This window comes from Girardinichthys multiradiatus, chromosome 21, assembly GCF_021462225.1.
Source record: "Girardinichthys multiradiatus isolate DD_20200921_A chromosome 21, DD_fGirMul_XY1, whole genome shotgun sequence".
NCBI classification, from domain to species: Eukaryota; Metazoa; Chordata; class Actinopteri; order Cyprinodontiformes; family Goodeidae; genus Girardinichthys; species Girardinichthys multiradiatus.
The window spans coordinates 3,929,317-3,951,633 of NC_061813.1; the positions used below are offsets into that span (position 1 = coordinate 3,929,317).

The 22,317-nt window shown below is 39.7% G+C and overlaps 1 protein-coding gene across 1 annotated transcript in view; it reads left to right on the plus strand.

The window, feature by feature from the left end:
• LOC124858209 (ATP-binding cassette sub-family D member 3-like) overlaps positions 1 to 22,317 on the plus strand; it is a 68,107-nt gene that overhangs the window by 8,199 nt on the left and 37,591 nt on the right. Inside the window, exons 5-13 of the mRNA XM_047350121.1 lie at positions 1,899 to 1,968; positions 2,497 to 2,594; positions 11,698 to 11,821; positions 12,234 to 12,290; positions 13,626 to 13,768; positions 13,948 to 14,017; positions 21,170 to 21,239; positions 21,430 to 21,527; positions 21,828 to 21,919. Coding sequence (XP_047206077.1) covers positions 1,899 to 1,968; positions 2,497 to 2,594; positions 11,698 to 11,821; positions 12,234 to 12,290; positions 13,626 to 13,768; positions 13,948 to 14,017; positions 21,170 to 21,239; positions 21,430 to 21,527; positions 21,828 to 21,919 — 822 coding nt within the window. The remainder of the gene's footprint in view (positions 1 to 1,898; positions 1,969 to 2,496; positions 2,595 to 11,697; positions 11,822 to 12,233; positions 12,291 to 13,625; positions 13,769 to 13,947; positions 14,018 to 21,169; positions 21,240 to 21,429; positions 21,528 to 21,827; positions 21,920 to 22,317) is intronic.

Genomic DNA, 22,317 nt, shown 5'->3' on the forward strand with positions numbered 1-22,317 from the left:
ATCTCACAAAATTAGCATATTTCATCCGCCCAATAAAAGAAAAGTGTTTTTAATACAAAAAACGTCAACCTTCAAATAATCATGTACAGTTATGCACTCAATACTTGGTCGGGAATCCTTTGGCAGAAATGACTGCTTCAATGCGGCGTGGAATGGAGGCAATCAGCCTGTGGCACTGCTGAGGTCTTATGGAGGCCCAGGATGCTTCAATAGCGGCCTTTAGCTCATCCAGAGTGTTGGGTCTTGAGTCTCTCAACGTTCTCTTCACAATATCCCACAGATTCTCTATGGGGTTCAGGTCAGGAGAGTTGGCAGGCCAATTGAGCACAGTGATACCATGGTCAGTAAACCATTTACCAGTGGTTTTGGCACTGTGAGCAGGTGCCAGGTCGTGCTGAAAAATGAAATCTTCATCTCCATAAAGCTTTTCAGCAGATGGAAGCATGAAGTGCTCCAAAATCTCCTGATAGCTAGCTGCATTGACCCTGCCCTTGATAAAACACAGTGGGCCAACACCAGCAGCTGACACGGCACCCCAGACCATCACTGACTGTGGGTACTTGACACTGGACTTCTGGCATTTTGGCATTTCCTTCTCCCCAGTCTTCCTCCAGACTCTGGCACCTTGATTTCCGAATGACATGCAGAATTTGCTTTCATCTGAAAAAAGTACTTTGGACCACTGAGCAACAGTCCAGTGCTGCTTCTCTGTAGCCCAGGTCAGGCGCTTCTGCCGCTGTTTTTGGTTCCAAAGTGGCTTGACCTGGGGAATGCGGCACCTGTAGCCCATTTCCTGCACACGCCTGTGCACGGTGGCTCTGGATGTTTCTACTCCAGACTCAGTCCACTGCTTCCGCAGGTCCCCCAAGGTCTGGAATCGGCCCTTCTCCACAATCTTCCTCAGGGTCCGGTCACCTCTTCTCGTTGTGCAGCGTTTTCTGCCACTCTTTTTCCTTCCCACAGACTTCCCACTGAGGTGCCTTGATACAGCACTCTGGGAACAGCCTATTCATTCAGAAATGTCTTTCTGTGTCTTACCCTCTTGCTTGAGGGTGTCAATAGTGGCCTTCTGGACAGCAGTCAGGTCGGCAGTCTTACCCATGATTGGGGTTTTGAGTGATGAACCAGGCTGGGAGTTTTAAAGGCCTCGGGAATCTTTTGCAGGTGTTTAGAGTTAACTCGTTGATTCAGATGATTAGGTTCATAGCTCGTTTAGAGACCCTTTTAATGATATGCTAATTTTGTGAGATAGGAATTTTGGGTTTTCATGAGCTGTATGCCACAATCATCCGTATTAAGACAATAAAAGACCTGAAATGTTTCAGTTAGTGTGCAATGAATCTAAAATATATGAATGTTAAATTTTCATCATGACATTATGGAAAATAATTAACTTTATCCCAATATGCTAATATTTTGAGAAGGACCTGTATTTGTTCAATATTGTAATATTATAGTATTATATAATATTATAATAAAAATAGTATTATATAATATTATAATAAAAATGGATGGAAATGGTTGAATTATGAAAGAAAAATTGTCTTCATGTGCCAGAATGTCTGTGTGTGTTTTCATTTTGGTTTATCTCCAAAAACCAAAATAATATTTATTCTAGCTATGGTATAGGTGTTCCTTTGGTAGAAACCAAAGAGAATTTTGTGTCACCTTTCAGAAGCTGGTTCAATATAACAGGGAAAGAACTAAACCAAGAAAGAGACACTTTTCCAAGTAAAATAATTTATGCACATTGTTCTATTTTTATTTAGCAGATTTTAAAAACATGTTAGGAACAAATTCTTAAAAATTCTTGGATTTTCCATAAAAACAGTCAAAGTATTGCCTTTCTCCTTCTGCAGGTAATATTTGCTTATCTCTGTGCATGTTCTAATTTCCAGTGCCATCATCGGACGCTCGACAAAAGACTTCAAGATCTTCTTGTTCAGCTTTATCAAATTCATGCCAATTGTAAGTTTGTTTTATTTACTTTTTGGGCCATTAAAGATAGATATAATTCTCTGTAGATTCTCTGTAGTTTGTGTTTCTGTATATTCCTACTTACTGTAGGACCCCTCTGGTCCTCAGAGACCTGCTTATCAGTGTTCCCAGAACCTTCCTACTTACTGTAGGAAGTTCTGGTTTCATTTTAAGGCAGCATTTAGTTTATATGCTCTTTAGCTCGGGAACAAACTCCCTGAAAACCTGAGATGTTCAGAAATGGTTTGATTCCTTTATGTCAGGACTGAAAACATTGTATATTGGAACTTACCTATAAAGGTCAAAGTTTTATTTGTTTTAAATTTTATACAACTTAAAATAACTATATAACTTTCTATCTGTTGCCTAAATTTTGAGTATTTTTGATTTGATGTATTTATTGTGTCCTTATCTTGGTTCCTTTGGTTTTCCTGTAAAGCACTTTAATTACCTAGTGAGTGAATGGAACTATACAAATAATGATGCCTAGCCTAATGATGTGTGATTGGCTCATTACAGATAGCTTTGGTGAACAACTTCCTCAAGTTGGGCCTAAATGAGCTAAAGCTGAGGTTCCGTGAAAGGCTCACAAAGAAGCTGTATGACCAGTACCTGCAGTAAGTTCAGCACATTTTAATGTAATTTGTTTTAAGTAGTTTTGATTCCATCATTTAGGCTTTGGGATGCAGCGATTATCAGTTGCACATATAGTCAGTTGCATATATTTCAGGTTTGTTCACTGTACATGTGAAGTCTAAACCCTTCATTCTGATGAAAAGCCTCTGAAAGTCCCAATTTGCTGATATTAGTCATTAAAAATGTAGTTGAACCTTTTTGAGGTTGACATTAAACAAACATGTTTGAAGAGGATGTAGACTTCCATGAGGTATGATGGCTGTCTAAAAGGTATGTTATAGGGGGGCGCTAGTGAGCTATGGAGAAGTAGGCAGCGTTTCCCTAGATCTCCTGCAGATTTAGAGATATTTCTGGCACTAACTTGATATTTGGACAGTTCTATGGTACGTTGGGAGAGAGGGCAGTTTAGACTTCATTTAACTGCACCAGGACATGATGAAAGCAAGTTTGAGGATGCACACCTTCAACAAGGACAAGAAAGCGAAAGATCCGGGCCCAGCCGCCCCAGACTCGCCTGAGGGTGGCCTTCCGATGGCTAATGCTACCATCCTAGAGGCTATAAACTCTCTCCGCACAGAACTACAAGTCACCAAGTTCGAAATTTGTCAGACAATAGATACTCGCATCGAAGAGGTGTCCGCCACTATCAGAGGAGAACTCCTCACCCTCAAGACCGAGACTCAAAATACAATTCACGTGCTGAGAACGTCCAACGACCAACATGGCGCATCCATTGCTGAACTAGAATGAGCAGCCACTCAGTCAGCAGATGCCAAAACAGCGCTACAGTCGGAGATAAAACGTCTACGCACAGAAACGAATCAGCTAACAGAAAAATACATGGATCTTGAAGGAAGGTCGAGACGACAAAATGTACGGATTACAATGTTAAGAGAAGGGGCAGAGAAAGGCGTAGAATTGAACGGATTCATCTTGCAGCTCCTGAAAGACGTACTGACTGTGGATGACTTACCGCTGGTGGACCGCGCTCGTAGAGTTCTACAAAGGCACCCAGACGACACAGGACCTCCTCGGACATTGGTGGCGAGACACCATTATTACCGCGACGTAACAATGATCCTCCGGAAGGCCATGATTCAGAGAGACCTCACCTACCGCGGGGAGAAGATCCACATCTTTCCTGACTTTACCCGCGAGATTGCGAAACGCAGAGCTGCATTTAACGTGTCTGAGCACTTCTTCGGGACAAGCCGGGAGTTCGGTATGGACTTTTATATCCTGCAAAGCTGAGAGTGACTTTCGGAGGAACAGAATCCATGTTCACTGACGCGAAAGAAGCCCGGAGGTTCGCAGAGCTCCACTTTGGTACAGGTGGAAGCGGCACGGGTGACCCCGGGGCGGACACCTGATGCGGATGTGGGGTGGCTGGATTCCGGTAGTACCCAATGTTGGACTGTCCTGTGATGTTTAACCAGCTAAGTTTATATAATGTTTAAAATCTTCATTTTGGTTACATAATTAGCTGCCTTAAATTTTGCTGACAATCTGGAGTGGTCTGATATTTATAAATAGGTAGCTTGGGTAACCTGACACATGTTTTTCAGACCATTTCTTTTCAGTTGCTCAGATGTTAGTTTGGTGCTTGAATTCTACATTTTGCAGAGCCCTTTTCAACGTCTAATTAGGAGTTAATAGTAAGGGAAGTTGTTAGTTGAGTAGGTTAATGTGGCTTTGTTGTGTGAGGGTTACTCTTAATTTAAGTTTTCTGTTTAGCTTTTTCTTTATAACTTCCTTAGAGGGGGTCGCGCCTTACTTTGCAGGTTCTTCTTAGTATATGCAAGACAGTAAGCATTTTGTTTGAATGGGTGGGCTGGGACTTATATATGATGTATAATCATTTCTTTCACACTTATGAGGACCTCTATATTCTTTGTCATTCTAATCTGAGCTATGCAGGTTAATATAACGCAAACAAAGAAGGGCGGACAGGTTACGTTGGTCACATGGAATGTTAAAGGTTTGAATAATCCTGTTAAGAGGGGTAAGATATTAGCACACCTAAAGACATTGTCCAGTGATGTAATTTTCCTTCAGGAAATCCACCTTAATAAGAATGAGCACATAAAACTGAGATGCAGGTGGACAGGGCAGACTTACCATTCTACTTGTGCGGTGAGAGCTAGAGGCATGGCAATTTTATTCAAGAAAGGTACACCTTTTACCCATAAATCAACCATCAACCATATCCGACAGGGAAGGCAGATATTTAATATTAGTTGGAGAATTGTACTCAATTCCTATAACTCTGGTTAATATACAGGTCCTTCTCAAAATATTAGCATATTGTGATAAAGTTCATTATTTTCCATAATGTAATGATGAAAATTTAACATTCATATATTTGGGGCCTGCCATAGCAATGCATAGGAGGCATTGAATGCATTGCATGGAGGCACCTATTACTATTCACCTCTAAACTGGACTCTTATTTTTCTTCCGTCCAGATTAATGTGGCCCGAACCGCAGCGTGCACCCCCACAATATATATATCAAAATGTCCGGCTCGGTCCCGGGAGGTGTGCTATTACTTTTATTGGCGTTTCGAGTTACCATGGCGACATAATTAACGAAAAACCGCCCCCAAAAATCCCCATAGGAATGAATGGAGTCAGGGGCGGAGGAATCCTCAAAATTCACTGTTTTTGAGGCTCTACTGTATCGCCATACTTTCACCTAGAAACACAGTTTGACTTTCAGTTTGTAGAAAAATCCGCCGGCTCTTCAGAAATGAAAACGGTTTGTTGATAACTGCTACGGTTTCTCTAAAATTAGACTTCAAGCGACACCAAGTTTGCAACAAAATCACACTCTAACTGGAGATGGCAGTTACTAGAGTGTAGAAAGAGGGGATTTTTTCAGGAAAAATTATTTTTAACTGGCACTCACGGCCACAAATTTCGCTCTAAAGTCACAATTTGCGGTCAGTTTGTAGGGCCGGGCCTCTGCTTTCACACAATAACTTTAAAATTGTTCTAGGTTTCATAGATTTCTGTCAAAACCCCCTCGATCGCCAAGACTCAGGAATTCTGTAGGCCTCCCATGTATTTTCAATGAGAGTTTGACCAGTAATCCATGAGTGACACCATTTATTTCCATCCTCCTATTTTATACTGTGAATGACATAGAGCTATGAAAATCTCCATGATTGGGGACGAGGGATAGCTGTCGCCCACAGTTTAAAAAAATTTCAAATACCATGTACGTTTTCCGAGATATTAGACTTTGTTCGGGAGCATGTTCAGGCATTTTTGTCTTTTTCTCCATTTTCCCTCTCTTTTCATCCAGTGTTGTGCCTTTATTATTATATTTTCAAAAATAAAGGATGAATATTAATGTTCCCCTGTCCGTTCTGATAAAAACGGTCCAAGAATGACATCGATCGCCCCTACGGTTTCCGAGTTATGGCCAGTCGTTCGGGAGCATGCGCCTCCATGTTATAAAGCCAGGCCAGGGGAGACACAGAATGAGGTGCTGCGTCAGTGAGAAACAGCAGGTGTCAAGTTATACTGACGCTCTTTGCTGATTGGCTGATTCATTCTTCACTGTTCTATTTATAGCTCTGTGTATCTCCTACTGTATATGTCTGGATGTGATTCTGTCTTTCTTTCTGCCTTTCTGTGTCTCACACACAGACACACACTCACACATACACACCCACACACAGACACACACCCACACATGTATGCATGGATTACTATCTTTCTGAGGACTTTGCATTGACTTTCATTGATTTTCATTCATTTCTATGGCTTAAACCTGACCCAACCCCTAACCCTTTGACCATCTTCATAGGAGGCAACTACATGGCGGCCATGTTCTGTGGGATACTTAAACAGCATGTACTGCTGTTCCAACACCCAGACAACAGTGATTAACCCTAAAGGGCAATTTCTTTCATCAACCCTCCATGCTTACTAATGATTATTTAAAGCTTATAATAACATACACATTGGTTTTAGAATAGCAAGCATGTTCTATATAACTAATAGAAATAACCCAGACCTGAAAGGACAACCATGCTTGATTTTCAAAATAAGACAAAACATGTTCTACAAAATAAAAGCCCTTACATTTTAAACTATAGATTCATTGAAGGACTGGCCTTTACACTATTTTTGAAGCTCATCAAGTGTTGGAAATGGCCCTTTTAAAATAAGGCTTACTGAAACTTTCAAAATAAAAGCCTCAGTCTTCCAGAGTTACTAGTAATTTTTTTAAACTGATAATAGCATAGACAATGAATTTTAAATAGCAAGCTGCGGTCCGAGAAGCACGCATCAAGAGGCAGGCCCCGTCTAAATTTCTTCCGAAATTTTCTAGTTTAGATTTATTGCACACTAACAATAAAAGACTTCAGGTCTTTTATTGTCTTAATACGGATGATTTTGGCATACAGCTCAGGAAAACCCAAAATTCCTATCTCACAAAATTAGCATATTTCATCCGACCAAAAAAAGAAAAGTGTTTTTAATACAAAAAACGTCAACCTTCAAATAATCAGGTACAGTTATGCACTCAGTACGTGGTCGGGAATCCTTTGGCAGAAATGACTGCTTCAATGCTGCGTGGCATGGAGGCAATCAGCCTGTGGCACTGCTGAGGTCTTATGGAGGCCCAGGATGCTTCGATAGCGGCCTTTAGCTCATCCAGAGTGTTGGGTCTTGAGTCTCTCAACGTTCTCTTCACAATATCCCACAGATTCTCTATGGGGTTCAGGTCAGGAGAGTTGGCAGGCCAATTGAGCACAGTGATACCATGGTCAGTAAACCATTTACCAGTGGTTTCGGCACTGTGAGCAGGTGCCAGGTTGTGCTGAAAAATGAAATCTTCATCTCCATAAAGCTTTTCAGCAGATGGAAGCATGAAGTGCTCCAAAATCTCCTGATAGCTAGCTGCATTGACCCTGCCCTTGATAAAACACAGTGGACCAACACCAGCAGCTGACACGGCACCCCAGACCATCACTGACTGTGGGTACTTGACACTGGACTTCTGGCATTTTGGCATTTCCTTCTCCCCAGTCTTCCTCCAGACTCTGGCACCTTGATTTCCGAATGACATGCAGAATTTGCTTTCATCCGAAAAAAGTACTTTGAACCACTGAGCAACAGTCCAGTGCTGCTTCTGTGTAGCCCAGGTCAGGCGCTTCCGCCGCTGTTTCTGTTTCAAAAGTGGCTTGACCTGGGGAATGCGGCACCTGTAGCCCATTTCCTGCACACGCCTGTGCACGGTGGCTCTGGATGTTTCTACTACAGACTCAGTCCACTGCTTCCGCAGGTCCCCCAAGGTCTGGAATCGTCCCTTCTCCACAATCTTCTTCAGGGTCCGGTCACCTCTTCTCGTTGTGCAGCGTTTTCTGCCACACTTTTTCCTTCCCACAGACTTCCCACCGAGGTGCCTTGATACAGCACTCTGGGAACAGCCTATTTGTTCTGAAATTTCTTTCTGTGTCTTACCCTCTTGCTTGAGGGTGTCAATAGTGGCCTTCTGGACAGCAGTCATGCCGGTAGTCTTACCCATGATTGGGGTTTTGAGTGATGAACCATGCTGGGAGTTTTAAAGGCCTCAGGAATCTTTTGCAGGTGTTTAGAGTTAACTCGTTGATTCAGATGATTAGGTTTACCCTTTTAATGATATGCTAATTTTGTGAGATAGGAATTTTGGGTTTTCATGAGCTGTATGCCAAAATCACCCGTATTAAGACAATAAAAGACCTGAAATATTTCAGTTAGTGTGCAATGAATCTAAAATATATGAATGTTAAATTTTCATCATTACATTATGGAAAATAATGAACTTTATCACAACATGCTAATATTTTGAGAAGGACCTGTATATGGCCCCAATGTAGATTCTCCACTTTTTTACAAACATGTTTTGGCCTAAATACCTGACATTTCGCAGACTAATCTAATCATTAGAGGGGACCTGAATCTTATTTTAGATCCATACTTAGACCGCTCGTCAACACCTAGAGCACCGGCCTCTAATGCTAGTATTTTCCTTAAGGAATACCTAAATAATTCAAATTTGTTCGATAGCTGGAGGATTTTTAATCCACAGGGGAGAGCCTATTCATTTCACTCAAATGTTCATAATGTATACACATGAATTGATTACTTAATGATGGATGCAAAGTTAGTACCCTATACTAGTGAAGTAAAATATCACAATATAGCAATTTCGGACCATGCCCCCCTTTCTCTAGAGTTACACTTAGATAATTTGGACCAAACTGAAAGAACATGAAAATTAGAACCACAACTGTTGAAGGAGTCAGAATTCTGTAAGTTTAAATAGAGAGCAGATTACCTTTTTCTTTGAAATGAATGACCTTCCTGGAACGTTTCCTTTAATACTGTGGGAAACTATGAAAGCCTATTTAAGGGGAGGCATTATGTCTTTTCGAGCAGGAAGGAGGAAAAGGAACCGTGCAGAGTTGACGGATTTAGAGCAACAAATTAGACGTTTGGACAAGGATAATGCTACACACCCCTCTACAGAAACTCATAAATTATTTCACTGAGGTACAAATATAATCAATTATTGTCAGATCACATTACTAGAGCTTTTATTTTTACTCGACAGAAATATTTTGAATTTGGGGAAAAACTTAATAAATTATTGGCTAGACAATTAAGGAAAATGGAAAGTGACCGTACAATTAACAAAATTAAATCAGAAAATGGGGAAATCTTAACCTTACACAAAGAGATTAATCATAGATTTAAACAGTTTTATGAATCATTGTACTCTTCCAAGGCTGTAAAAGATGATTTAATCATACAGAAGTTCTTAGATAGTTGTGATCTCCAAACTTTAACTCAGGAAGACAAGAGCTCTCTTAATGCAGATCTCTCATGCGTAGATATTCAGGTTGCTATTAAATCACTGAAAAGTGGAAAAGCGACTGGTCCTGATGGATATCCTGGGGAATTTTATAAAGAATTTAGTGACCTTTTATCACCTTATTTGTTAAATATGTACACCCAAGCAAACTCAGATAATATCCTAACGCCCACTATGAGAGAAGCCACTATAATACTAATACCAAAAAAGGATAAGGAGCCTGAGGAAGTAGGTAATTACAGGCCAATATCATTGTCAGTCTATGATCAAAAGATACTAGCCAAAATTCTAGCTAATAGGTTGACTTTGTTAATGGATAAATTAATTCTTCCTGATCAGACCGGTTTTATACCAAACAGACATTCTTTCTTTAATTTGCGACGTCTTTATAATGTGATATACTCTCAGAGGGGGGAAACTTCTTATTTGGCTGTCCTTTCCCTCGATGCGGAAAAGGCCTTTGACCAAATAGAATGGCCCTACCTTTTTGCAACCCTGTGAAAATATGATCTTGGTGAAAACTTTGAAAAATGGTTAAAAATCCTTTATCATAAACCTTGTGCTAGAATTGTCACTAATAAGACACTATCTCCTGCATTTCAATTACATAGGGGCACCAGACAGGGTTGCTCGCTGTCACCCTTAATTTTTGCCTTGGCACTAGAACCCCTCGCACAATCAATTTGTACCAACCCTCTTATACAGGGATACATTACTAAAGGGACTGTAAATAAAATTTCCTTATATGCGGATGATATCCTATTGTTTATAACCAACCTTCAGTTTACTATACCAACGCTCCTAGATACAATCTCTCAGTTTGGCAGGTTTTCGGGTTATAGGATCAACTGGTCTAAAAGTGTACTGATGCCAATTAAGCTCAAGGACTCTTCGATCTTGGAAAGTATGCCATTTAAAATTGCTAATAATAAGTTCACCTACCTTGGAATAGAGATTACTAAGGATTTTAAATCACTTTATGAAGCTAATTTCACCCCCCTTGTGGTGAAGCTGCAAAATAACATTTCCCTGGTGGGAAGGATCAATGCAATAAAAATGTCTTTCCTCCCTCAGATCATTTATCTGTTTCAAAATATTCCCATCTTTTTACCCAATAAATTTTTTAAGAAACTTGATTCTATAATCGTTCCATTTCTATGGGACTATAAAACGCACCGAATTAGCAAAGCTCACCTTGGCAAGGCAAAATTGGAGGGCAGATTGGCCCTCCCAAATTTTTCATTTTACTATTATTCGTATTCACATTATATTCCATTGTAAATTCAATTGTGTATATATGTACATAAAAAAGGTATTCTTTATTATTGAGAGCGAAGTGTACTGGAGTCAACTTTCTTGTTTGTACAAACTTGGCATTTTAACTGATTCTGATTCCGATTAGTAGCCAAACAATCCAACTGTCCAATATGTTAAGCCTTTGAAAATACAATAGAGCAACATATACAGAGCTGCACGGTGGCACAGTTGGTAGCACTGTTGCCTTGCAGCAAGAAAATCCTGGGTTCGATTCCAGGCCAGGGGTCTTTCTGCATGGAGTTTGCATGTTCTCCCCGTGCATGCGTGGGTTCTCACCGGGTACTCCGGCTTCCTCCCACAGTCCAAAGACACGCCTGTTAGGTTAATTGGTCTCTCTAAATTGCTCTTAGGTGTATGAATGAGTGTGTGCGTGGTTGTTTGTGTGTTGCCTTGCGATGGACTGGGACCTGTCCAGGGTGTACCCCGCCTCCCGCCCATAGGCTGCTGGAGATGGGCACCAGCTCCCCTGTGACCCACTATGGACTAAGCGGTAGAAAATAACTGACTGACAACATATACAGTATATGGAGCTGTATAAATTGTCTTTATGCGCAGATGTCGATTTACCTTTACACATCTACGTATATACACTTATATTCTGACCACTCTCTGACCCCATAAATCTGGCTAGCATTACCTGAAATTTGTGAAGTAATGATTGTGTTTTTATTTGGTCAGCAAGAAACTAAAAGTATTTGATGAATAATTAAGGTAAATAAGAAATTTCAACATCTTTTCTAAGTTTGACTTACTGTTTTAGAAAAAAACTAAACATCTATTGTGTGATTTGGAGAAGAAAGGAGGATTCTATTAAATTGAGTGTAATCTCATTTAGAAGCATATGCTCAGGATGTCTGCTGATGCTGATATTTACTTCACTGTTCTCTGCCTCTTCAGAGGTTTCACTTATTACAAAATGGGAAACTTGGACAACCGGATAGCCAATGCAGACCAGTTATTGACCCAAGATGTGGAGAAATTCTGCAACAGTGTGGTGGATCTTTACTCAAACCTCAGCAAGGTATGGTTTTGTAATGTTTAGTTATATGGCCATCTTAGAAAAACTAATGTAGCATGATGCCAGCAGTCTGGAGTAGAGATTCACTGTAAACAAATAAAGAATCTTGATTTGAGGTCCACACCCACTAGTACTACATGCACATTTTAAACACTTTTTATCAAGATATGTTCATGTACATGCCAATCACTTATAAAGCACACTGTATTCCATGCATGAGTGTTTATGTACATATCCTTACCTGGCAACCCTCTTCATGTTGCTGAAAGCACCCACAACTATCCCAGTAAAAGAGCAGGAACTCTGTTCATGACCATTCCAACAAGCTCGGTGTAAATGATTGAATTTATAGGAATTTGTTTTAATTAAGAAAATCCTGAAATGTCATTTATTGCTTTCTGTGTTTCTCCTTCAGCCTCTGTTAGATATAGTTCTGTATATCGTCAAGCTGACCAGTGCCATTGGTGCTCAGGTAAGCAGATTTACACTCTTGCTAAGCCACCAGTTTTGCAGACCACTGTGTCCAATTTATCTGTTTCTATTTATGTATTTGAAGTTATTTATATAAATTGTAGTTGAGCCTTTGTCCTTTTGTTTTTCTTCATATTTTATTTAACTAAGAAGAAGACAAAGTTAAATTTGTGAGATGGGGGATATGCATATATAATACCTTACCACCTCAATGTGATTTATCAAACAGTTGTTTTTAGCACGTTTGACAGACAGGTACAAACTGGCATGCAAATATGTTGTGCCATGTTATTTAACAAACAAAACTGAACATCAACAGCCACCAGAGACCAGAAACCCTTCATGGAGCCAAAAGGAACTTTGAAGGAAAAATAAATTAAAAAAGATTTGTCCTGTGCTCCTTATGTGCAAGATAGATTATTACATTTTTTTCACTCCCTCAATGTTCTGTTACGGCTCTATATGAAGCACATTCATGTCGTATTAAATTATTATGGGGCTACCTAGGTTTGCAATGTTTGGGTCAAGCAAGTCATAACTCTCAATTCCAATCACGTGTCACAGAAAGATTGCTGAAAGCTATCACAGAGTAGTAGGGGGGTTGCCAACAGTTGGCGGAGGTAAATATATCTGTTTAGAGCTGTATTTCAATGTAAGTCTGACAGACAGCTTTTCTAGGTTTTATAATTGACATCTCATGGTTTAACTGTAGCTTTTTGTATTCTCATGTTTTTAATATTGTTTTGTAGCACTTTGAAATACTTATTATAATTATTATTATTATTATTACCTCCAACTCCATGGCTTCAAAGTTCATCTTTCTTATACAGCTGCTCTGTTCTCCGACACTCTCCAAGGTGATGGCCAGTAGCACATGCAATTTCTTTATTTAAATAGGGTGGTCCAAACTGCTTTTGAACCCATTGACCATTGGGCACGTGATTGTAGATAACCCGCAACACTCCCACTTATTGTATGTGCAATTTATTTTGCACAAGTAATTTAGCGCTCGTTTAGAATATTTGAAGATCAGGTCGTACGTGTATATTCAAAACTCACATTACAGCCTCACAGACATATGTGATTGACCCACTGAAGTTTGCTTTTACGTCAAACAGATCTGTAGCCAATTGATAGCTTCTTTACTTTATACTGCCTTCTCCCACATTGAGCCGGTAAACACACGGTGATGTTGATGATGTGACTACAGCTCTAATTTCAAACCATCTTTCCATTCACAATCGTCATTGGATCGTCAGGAATTCTGATGATTCAAGATGATTCTGACGATTATTGCCCCTTCAATAATAAATTATTTACCCCCTTCCATAAATAGGGCCCGGCCATCATGATGGCTTACCTGCTGATCTCAGGCCTGTTTCTGACCAGACTGAGAAGGCCCACAGGAAAGATGACAGTGACTGAGCAGCGTTATGAGGGAGAGTACCGCTATGTAAACTCTCGCCTCATCACAAACAGGTGAGAATGGTAGCAACTCTGCTGGGGTTAGATGCTTGTCAACTTGCCTTCTGTGGGACACCAATCAATGGTCTGCTGTAAAATGTGTGAAACTGCAAAATAAGTTTTCACAACATTGCCAAGGTTCTCATTGCTTGTGTGTGAAGGACACTTGATTTACATTTATTTTTCCTTGTTAGTGAAGAGATTGCCTTCTACAATGGAAACATGAGGGAAAAGCAGACAATTCATGCCACATTCAAGAAACTTGTAAGTAATATCTTAATGATTCAGTAAATTTTTTTTATATAGCACCAATTTACTACATACACTTATATTGCCAAAGGTAAATGTCTGTCTACTTTTAAATGTACTTTCATAATATATGGTCCAATTTGTTGATGGACCCACCGTTTCCAGCAATTGCAACTTTTAACTATTCCTGAAAGATCTTCCACAAGGTTTAGGGGTGTGTTCATAGTTGAATTAGAAAACCAGAACTGCAGCCTCCACTCTAATTTATCCCAAAGGTGTTCCAGAAGGTTGAGGTTAGAACTCTGTGCAGACCAGTGAAGTATTTCCACACCAAACTTTAAACACCTACAGCCATGGAAGTGATCAGAATCTGGAATTCATGCATTCAAATTTAGTTTGTAGACCTGTTGGAAAAAAATATATCAAAAGAAGCCCAGCAGTTTGCATCAGTCACTGACTTTGCAATAATTCCTCTTCCTGAGCAGGCATGTGGCAACAGGGGAAAGGACTAACTTCTTTTAACAGGAAGAGACATCCAGCAGAACTACAATCAGGCTCGGTGTGAACAAAGTTTCCCATGACCGAGGTTTGAGAAGACAGAATGGACACACACATAACAAAAGTGCTGATCCAGGAGTACTTTCTCTGATAAAGAGTAAAATGTTAATGGTAGTAAGAAGCTGCTTTAGTGGCTACAACTTGGAAAACAACACAGCTAAACAGATGAGATCTGAACCTGTCCTAAAATCTATAGGATGAAAAACTGAGTACATATATGCCCCTTTTTTATTAGTCCTTACTCAGCGTCGTTTATCTTGTCAGTTCTACTCTACATGGACTGGTTCGTTTTCCTTTATAATTGAGTACAATATCCATGTGGGCGAGATTGTCAATAATAAGCTGGCCCCACAGTCCAAAAAATAACATGATGGGATTTTTATGTGACAAAAAAACACAACAATAGTCTTGACTGCTGCTCACAACACAACAACAATGGGGACCTGCAGCGTGATGTATACTTTTTGTCAGACTTGTAGTGAAAGAAGAGCCAGAGAAGGCTGTAGGCGGCTAGATGAAGCACTCTGGATAAGTACAGGAGAGCAAGGAAAGCCATAAAGCGGTTCAAGCTAAATGATCTGTGAGGGTAAGCTAACACTACCCAATGCTAGCTTGCTGTAGTGGTCATATTCACAATAAGCCCAGTATACAATTATTTAATGATTGAAGTTATTACTTATTAAAATATGCTGGTACTACCCCTACCCAATCATTGATTAACAGTCTTCTGATGTTGCATTTTCAGTGCGACTCAGCACGGTTGGAAATGCATCCAACTAGATACTAAGAAATAGTAACGGTTCAGCGGTAACTGTCACTAATGGAAAAGCCAAAAAGGCGAGTAGAACCGCACGTACTAAACAACACTGAGTAGGGAGTTGTGGGAAAAGGGGCAATAGGTAGCTCCTTCAATTTCTTTTTGTAGGACAGAGACAGTTTTACAGTATTGAGCTGTACTAGAGCCCTGATTTACAGACCTGAGACTATAACATTTTATGATTTTTATTCCCAATTATGTCTGATTACACATACTTGCATCATACCTTAATTTATATTGATTTTATGGGCTATTCAAACTCACAATCTCTACTTAGCATCTAAGTAGACAGTAAAAACACAGTATTTTATAGGATTTTAAATAATCTCAGACAGTAGGGGTTAAAGACAGCAAAGCCTAAGTTGATTTGTGGCCTTCCTGTTGTGACCTTTTTTAAAGGCAGGGCTGATTGTTTTAATTTCATGGACCTTCAAGCAGGAGGTTGGCCATCATTTTCTGTCTTCTTTGATTATATATGTTTCTGAAATCATTTTGTTCATTTTTATAAAAAATAATTTCTCAAATCTTTAATTCGGAGCTGGTGTGGCAATTGATTTATTTCTGACGTTATTACAACAATGCTGCTCAATCATCCTCTTCTAAGGAGCTATTTTCTGTTTACATTTGTGTTTGTTCAGTCAGTTGACCCACAACAAGCTGGCTAGTTATCCTCTTCCAAAAGGCTTAACTGATCCTGTTGGTGTTTGCTGCTACTGTGGTTTTACATAGAAATCTTAATAGGCTAATTGTTATGGGTCTGATAATAGTAGACATTTGGTTAACCTACAACACCATGTATATGATTCAATACATCCCACAATTGCTTTATCTCTTGATGCTGCTGAATCCTTTGTGTTGAATGGGGGCATCTGTTTAAGACATTAGAAAGGTTTGGCTTTGGTAATAATTATAGCAGTTGGATAAGAACTATAAATGATACACCCTCGGCTTGTGTACCGAAAAATTGACTCATGTCAGACCTGTTTCGATTGCAAATGTCTACAAGACAATGTTGCCAGCCAAGTCCTGGACTGTTTGTGATTGCTTTAGAACCTTTAGCACAAAAATTGAGAAACGACACAGAAATTCACTGGATCACTGTTGGCGATAGTCACCTTAAACTTCTATTATATGAAATGTTGGTATGTCTCACACAGCATCATTCTGGACAAGAAACTCACACATGGGTCTCCATTCATTCTCCTCACTGGCCAAACTCATAAGAAGGTCAACGAGCTAAAAGCTTACTGAAATAAGAAGACCAGTAGGTTTACCTTACCGATTGGAGGCGTGGACTTGACACGCAACTCAAGAATAACCCCAACAAAAAAAGAAAAGAAAAAGAATAACCCACAGAGGTTTTACAAGGAGATGAAATTTTCCTCTTTGTTTTTGCTCCAGTCGACTGCTTATGGTCTGTCATATTTTTCCCCTTTGCCAAAGGAGGAGAATCCGACCGTCCTTGAGTTTGTTACAAACGCGTAACAACTCTTTCCCCCACTACTCGCTGCTCCAGAGAAGATGACCCCAAGTAATTTCGTTCTGGTTTTATTTCTGTTAGTACGATAGAAATAACTTGGGCAGGATAGAGTAGGATTTTAGGGCGGTTTAGAATTGGCACTTATTGTAGTCCAATGTGTTCTAAGTTGTATGTGCATGCAGTATCTTATTGAAGCTTTGACTGCTGTTGGACTCTAAAAGTCGACGTGCTTTGAAGCTGTGTGTGTTTCACTGTGCCTTGGACCCCTGAGCGCGGACTCAGATGAACTTAAAAGTTGGACTATTGGAGGTTCTCAGAAGCCCTGAAGTTGCAGCAAGAACCTCATGGTGGAACACTCACTGTTCCATTGTCTTCGCTCTTAGTGTTTTTCCAATGGTTACTGCCTAAAAGTTTTACGACCCTTTGTGTTTCGCTGAGCTCCCACTTTGGGGGTTTTATGACTACAGGCAGGTGGAGGCCACCCTCGAACGTATTGCTGTCTACTGGTTACATGTTCCACATTCCATTTAAACCCAAATTTTTGTTCTATTACCATTTTTGCCCATAAACTGCTGGTTTGATCTTCACAGACACTCAATTTTGTTTTTATTTTGTTTGGTTAGTTATTTTATCCCTTTGTGTAGAATTATGCCTGCTTGATTAGGTGAAAATTGTTGAATCAGAATAGCAAAGTGTATCAAGGCAGTTGATTTAATAAATGTTCACATAGATAAAGAGAAAGCGTATGTGTTTATTTTGAGCAAGAGTGATTTATCTATCAAAATAAGGTTAGTGTTCCCCGCTGATCGGTGGAACAGTTGATTGAACACTAACATTTAGCGTGGTTTTTGGCTAATAATTATGAATTATTAATGATAATTTAGTAATTGTAAATATTACGGAGTTTGAGCCCATAATCACAACACCAGAGGACATCTCTGATTTCTATTCGCAAGTAATGATGTTTGGTTAAGAAATTATTTTCTGAATTATGATTTTTAATTATAATGTAATTAATTTATAATAAGCATAATCCTTACCCCTGGGTGGGCCTTTAAATGACAGACATCACTGTTGCACAGAGTGAATAATTGTGACATTCTTGGAACGTATGAGCTTTATTGTAAGATCTTTAAAGTTTTGCTGTAAGCTATAGGATATCTTGACTAGAATTTGCTCAATTCCACTGCAGAGGAGTAATAATAATTTTTCAGACATGCTTTTGTGGAAGTTTGGTGTAGGTTATGGTGAGAAATTCAACTTTGTTTCCCAGCTGGTCAAAGCCAGCCCTTTGCAATCAGCTTCTATAACCATAGCAACCAAATTCCTGGCACAGTAGGAGACTTCGTATCAGCCTCTGGTGTCCGTTGATATAGCTACAGCTCTAACACTCTCCCAGTCAGGGAAGGAGCAACACCCACATCTAGTGGCCACTTAGTAAAATTGCAGTTGCAACTGGATTTTCCCCAATGTAGACCGGCATTCGGTGCCACTAGTGGTCTCTAGTGGTCACTAGTGAGAATTGCAGTTCCAACCAAGGAAATTACCTACTTTGATTGACTCATTGTAGTTCATTAACATAGACAGATAATTCTATCACCTATGATCAGAGGGCATACCCTGAGCTGAAAGTTGAAGTTATTGATCATTCATTTACCACTTCTGCTCTGAAATTTAAGCGTTTTTGCTGGGTTTTTATTGTGTGAAGCATGTTTGGACAGACTCATAAAACTAAATTAGTTGTCTAACTTTGTAGGCCCAGCTAGAAGAAGTAATCCATAGTGTGTACCACTAACATTCATTTAAAGCTAGACATAGTGCTTGAATGTTTTAGTTTGCATATCTCACTTTTACATTTTTTTCTCCAAAAAAAAAATGATTTCAGTTTTTTTTGTTTGCTTTATTATTTCCATTAAATCATAGGGTAAGCCACAGTTTGAATGGTCAAACCTGCATACTCATGTTTAAAGACACAATACACCTGCAAGATATGCATGGCTCATACGTGCTTAGTCTGTGTGTCAGTCAGTCATTTTCTACCATCTGTTTGTATTACTGCTAATTGACTTTAGCAGTCATTCATAACTGAACAGTTTGGTCTGTTTGTGTTGCTGTTAATTGGTTTTAGCGGTTCTTCGTAGTTGAACAGCTTAGTGTGTTTGTGTTACTGCTAAAAATAAAACCCACCTCACAGGTTGAAACCTTTGCAGGTAAGTCCTACCTGCAACACCCCGAGAGAACCGGCAGGCCAGATCTGGAAGAAGTAGAAGGCGGCTCTCCAGAGATTTCCTTCCCAGGCTCGAATGTTCCCCACACATCCACAGAGTCCAGAACAGGTGTCAGTAGTCAGACTAGATTCAGTGGTGCGGTGTCTCACCCCACTGTAGTAGGCAGCCATGAACAATACCTGGCTGCAGATCCAGTAGAAGTATATAGTTCAAGGTTTAGAGGCGAGCAGCCTTCAATCTTGACTCATAGTACACTCCTTTATGATCCTTCACCTCCGCCAAGGCAACAGGAAAGTCATCTCTGGAAATCAGGTGGTTCATACCACCCAAACTTTTTCTGAGGCACTCTACAAAGACTGTGTAATGTATTGACAGAGTTGTACATAAACCTCCAGAACAGTTTTTATAAAGATGCAACCAATGCACTTTTTTACAAATTCCATTTTGATCACAGGCTCTATATCATATTATTATCCAATCCATTAATATTATTTTTTATAAAAGGAAAGACTTGTGGAGAGGGCTGCACGGTTGTGCAGTGTGTTGCACTGTTGCCTTGCAGCAAGAATGTCCTGGGTCCGACTCCCGGCCGGGGGTCTTTCAGCATGGAGTTTGCATGTTCTCCCCTTGCATGGGTGGGTTCTCTCCGGGTACTCTGGCTTCCTCCCACAGTCCAAAAACATGACTGTTAGGTAAATTGGTCTCTCTAAATGGCCCTTAGGTGTAAATGAATGTGTGCCTGGTTGTTTGTCCTGTATGTCTCCGTGTTGCCCTGTGATGGATTGGCGACCTGTCCAGGGTGTACCCTGTCTCTCGCCCATAGACTGCTGGATATAGGCTCCAGCTGCCTCGTGACCTACTATAGACTAAGCGATAGAGAAGATGAATGAATGAATGAAGACTTGCCGAGCTCCTAATAAAATACTTAAATATTTATGTTATATAAACTACACAGGCACAGTTGTCTTTGCATTTCTACCTTAGATAATTACAGAAGAGGCGACAGAGTGATCCAGTTATTCATAAACTTACTACTTAATCGGCTGCAGATTGTCACTGTGCTTCTTATGAAGGTAAAATATCAGCCTTTGTTCTCTGACACTGGTTGTGCTTTGTAGAAAGCATTGGGGGCAGCAGGATGGACTTGTGATGGAAGGTTAACTGGTTTGTTGAAGTTTCTTTAGTTTTGTTACCAGGACTCCTGAACCACATCTATTAGGCTATATACCTGGATGACAGTATTTTCTACAGGCGCTCCCTCTGTAGCAGACAAACTGCCCCTTGCAGCACGATATTGTAAAGAAAGCTGTGTATTTAAAACTCTTTGAAAAATACATAAGTTTAAGTATAGGACTACTCTGACTATGCTCTATCTTTTTAGCTGTGGGACTAAAGAACATATACTGTAATATAATTTTTACAGATTTTTCTTTAAAATAGTTTTCAGACTTATAGCTAGTTTTACTCATTGCTATGTCTGAAATTCCCTACAGTAATGTGTCTGTCACAAACTCATTCTAAGAACACATCTATCACCCCACTGTAAGTCCATCTGCAGTTTTCTCAAGGCCACTTCAGGCTAATGCTACACATTTGATGGATTGAAGGGAAGTTAAATTACTGATATATGGCCGGGTAGCGGCAGCAGGCAAACACTTCTTCATTTGCCTAAGATCCAAAGAAAAAGCTGTTGCAGCTGAAACTAATAATCATTGTTAAAGAACTGAGAGATCAACAACTGAAGATCATTGTGCAAAGAAGGATTCCTTATAAAATGAAGAACATTATGGAGAACCCTGAGCATCCTCTTCATGAGACTGTTGTACAACAACAGAGCGTCTTCAGTCAGAGGCTTTTTCCAATCCGCTTTAAATATTTATCTGGGCAAATGTGAGTGAGTCAGTTTGTATCGATTTTCACGTAAATTTGTATTTTTGAATAATTATTCACTTTAGAATTAATTATATTGAAATAACGATCATGACAACCCTCGTCCTGAGTCTTGGGTGGAGCTGATTATGTTTTAGTAATATGGTACTTTGTTTATAAGTTTTATTTCAAGGAAAATGTTTTTCTCCTCCCAGGTGGATCACTTGCATAACTTCATCTTCTTTCGTTTCTCTATGGGGTTTGTGGACAGCATTATTGCAAAATGTGAGTTGAAATATAGACTTAACTTTGAATTAATGTCACTTTACCTAAAGAAAAATATCACGTAGCAGAGGTTCTCCTGTTCAGTTTTTGCAGTGTCAATGTAGATTGCTTTTCAGCTATGAATGAGTTTTAAACTTATGAACATTTTTAGCCTTTTCCAAATTTGACTAATTTTGGCATTCATCTGCAGATGTAGCAACTGTGGTGGGCTACCTCGTGGTCAGCCGGCCCTTTCTCAACCTGTCTGACCCCCGACACATGCACAGCACACATTCTGAGCTGCTGGAGGTAAGATCATCAGATCAGGTTCACGTATTAACACACACATGCTCACATAGTCCTATGTCTTTTCCACATTACTGTAACTACATCACAGGATATTAAGAAACAGAAAATAAGTTTTTTGTGAAAACATCAGTTACACTTATTGCAAAAGATGTTTGAGGCAGTTAAGATTTTCTTTCAGTGATGATGCTTATTAATAAAACATTGCAATGTGCCCTTGCATAGTAATTCCACACAGCTGTCCAGACAGCTACATACAGCTACTCCAAACTTGAACAGGTATTCATACTATTTGGTTGCCAGGATTACTACCAGAGTGGCAGGATGCTTTTGAGAATGTCTCAGGCCCTGGGTAGGATTGTCCTGGCGGGGCGAGAGATGACCCGCCTGTCTGGGTGAGTTTTGCAGGATAGTACATAATCTGTGATACACACACACACACACGAGTTTTACTATCTTCATTTTGATTTATTTCTATGGCCTGACCCTAACCATTACCAGTGCATAGCTAACCCTAACCTAAATTAATTTACACCTTGGTCCTAAACCTAACCCCTAACCCCAAAACAGCATTTAAAAAAATGAGAACCAGGAAAATGTCCTCACTTTCCAAAAATGTCCTCACTTTGTTGGAAAAATACAAAAAATGGTTCTCACTCAGCAGCAAGTGCAAGAACACACACACCTATTTTGCCTCGAGTTTGTTGTGCTATTGTGTAGTTGCATAACTTTCCAGATTAAATGTCTGTTGTGAAATCAATTAAATAAATATATTTCAATTTATTTTATTTAT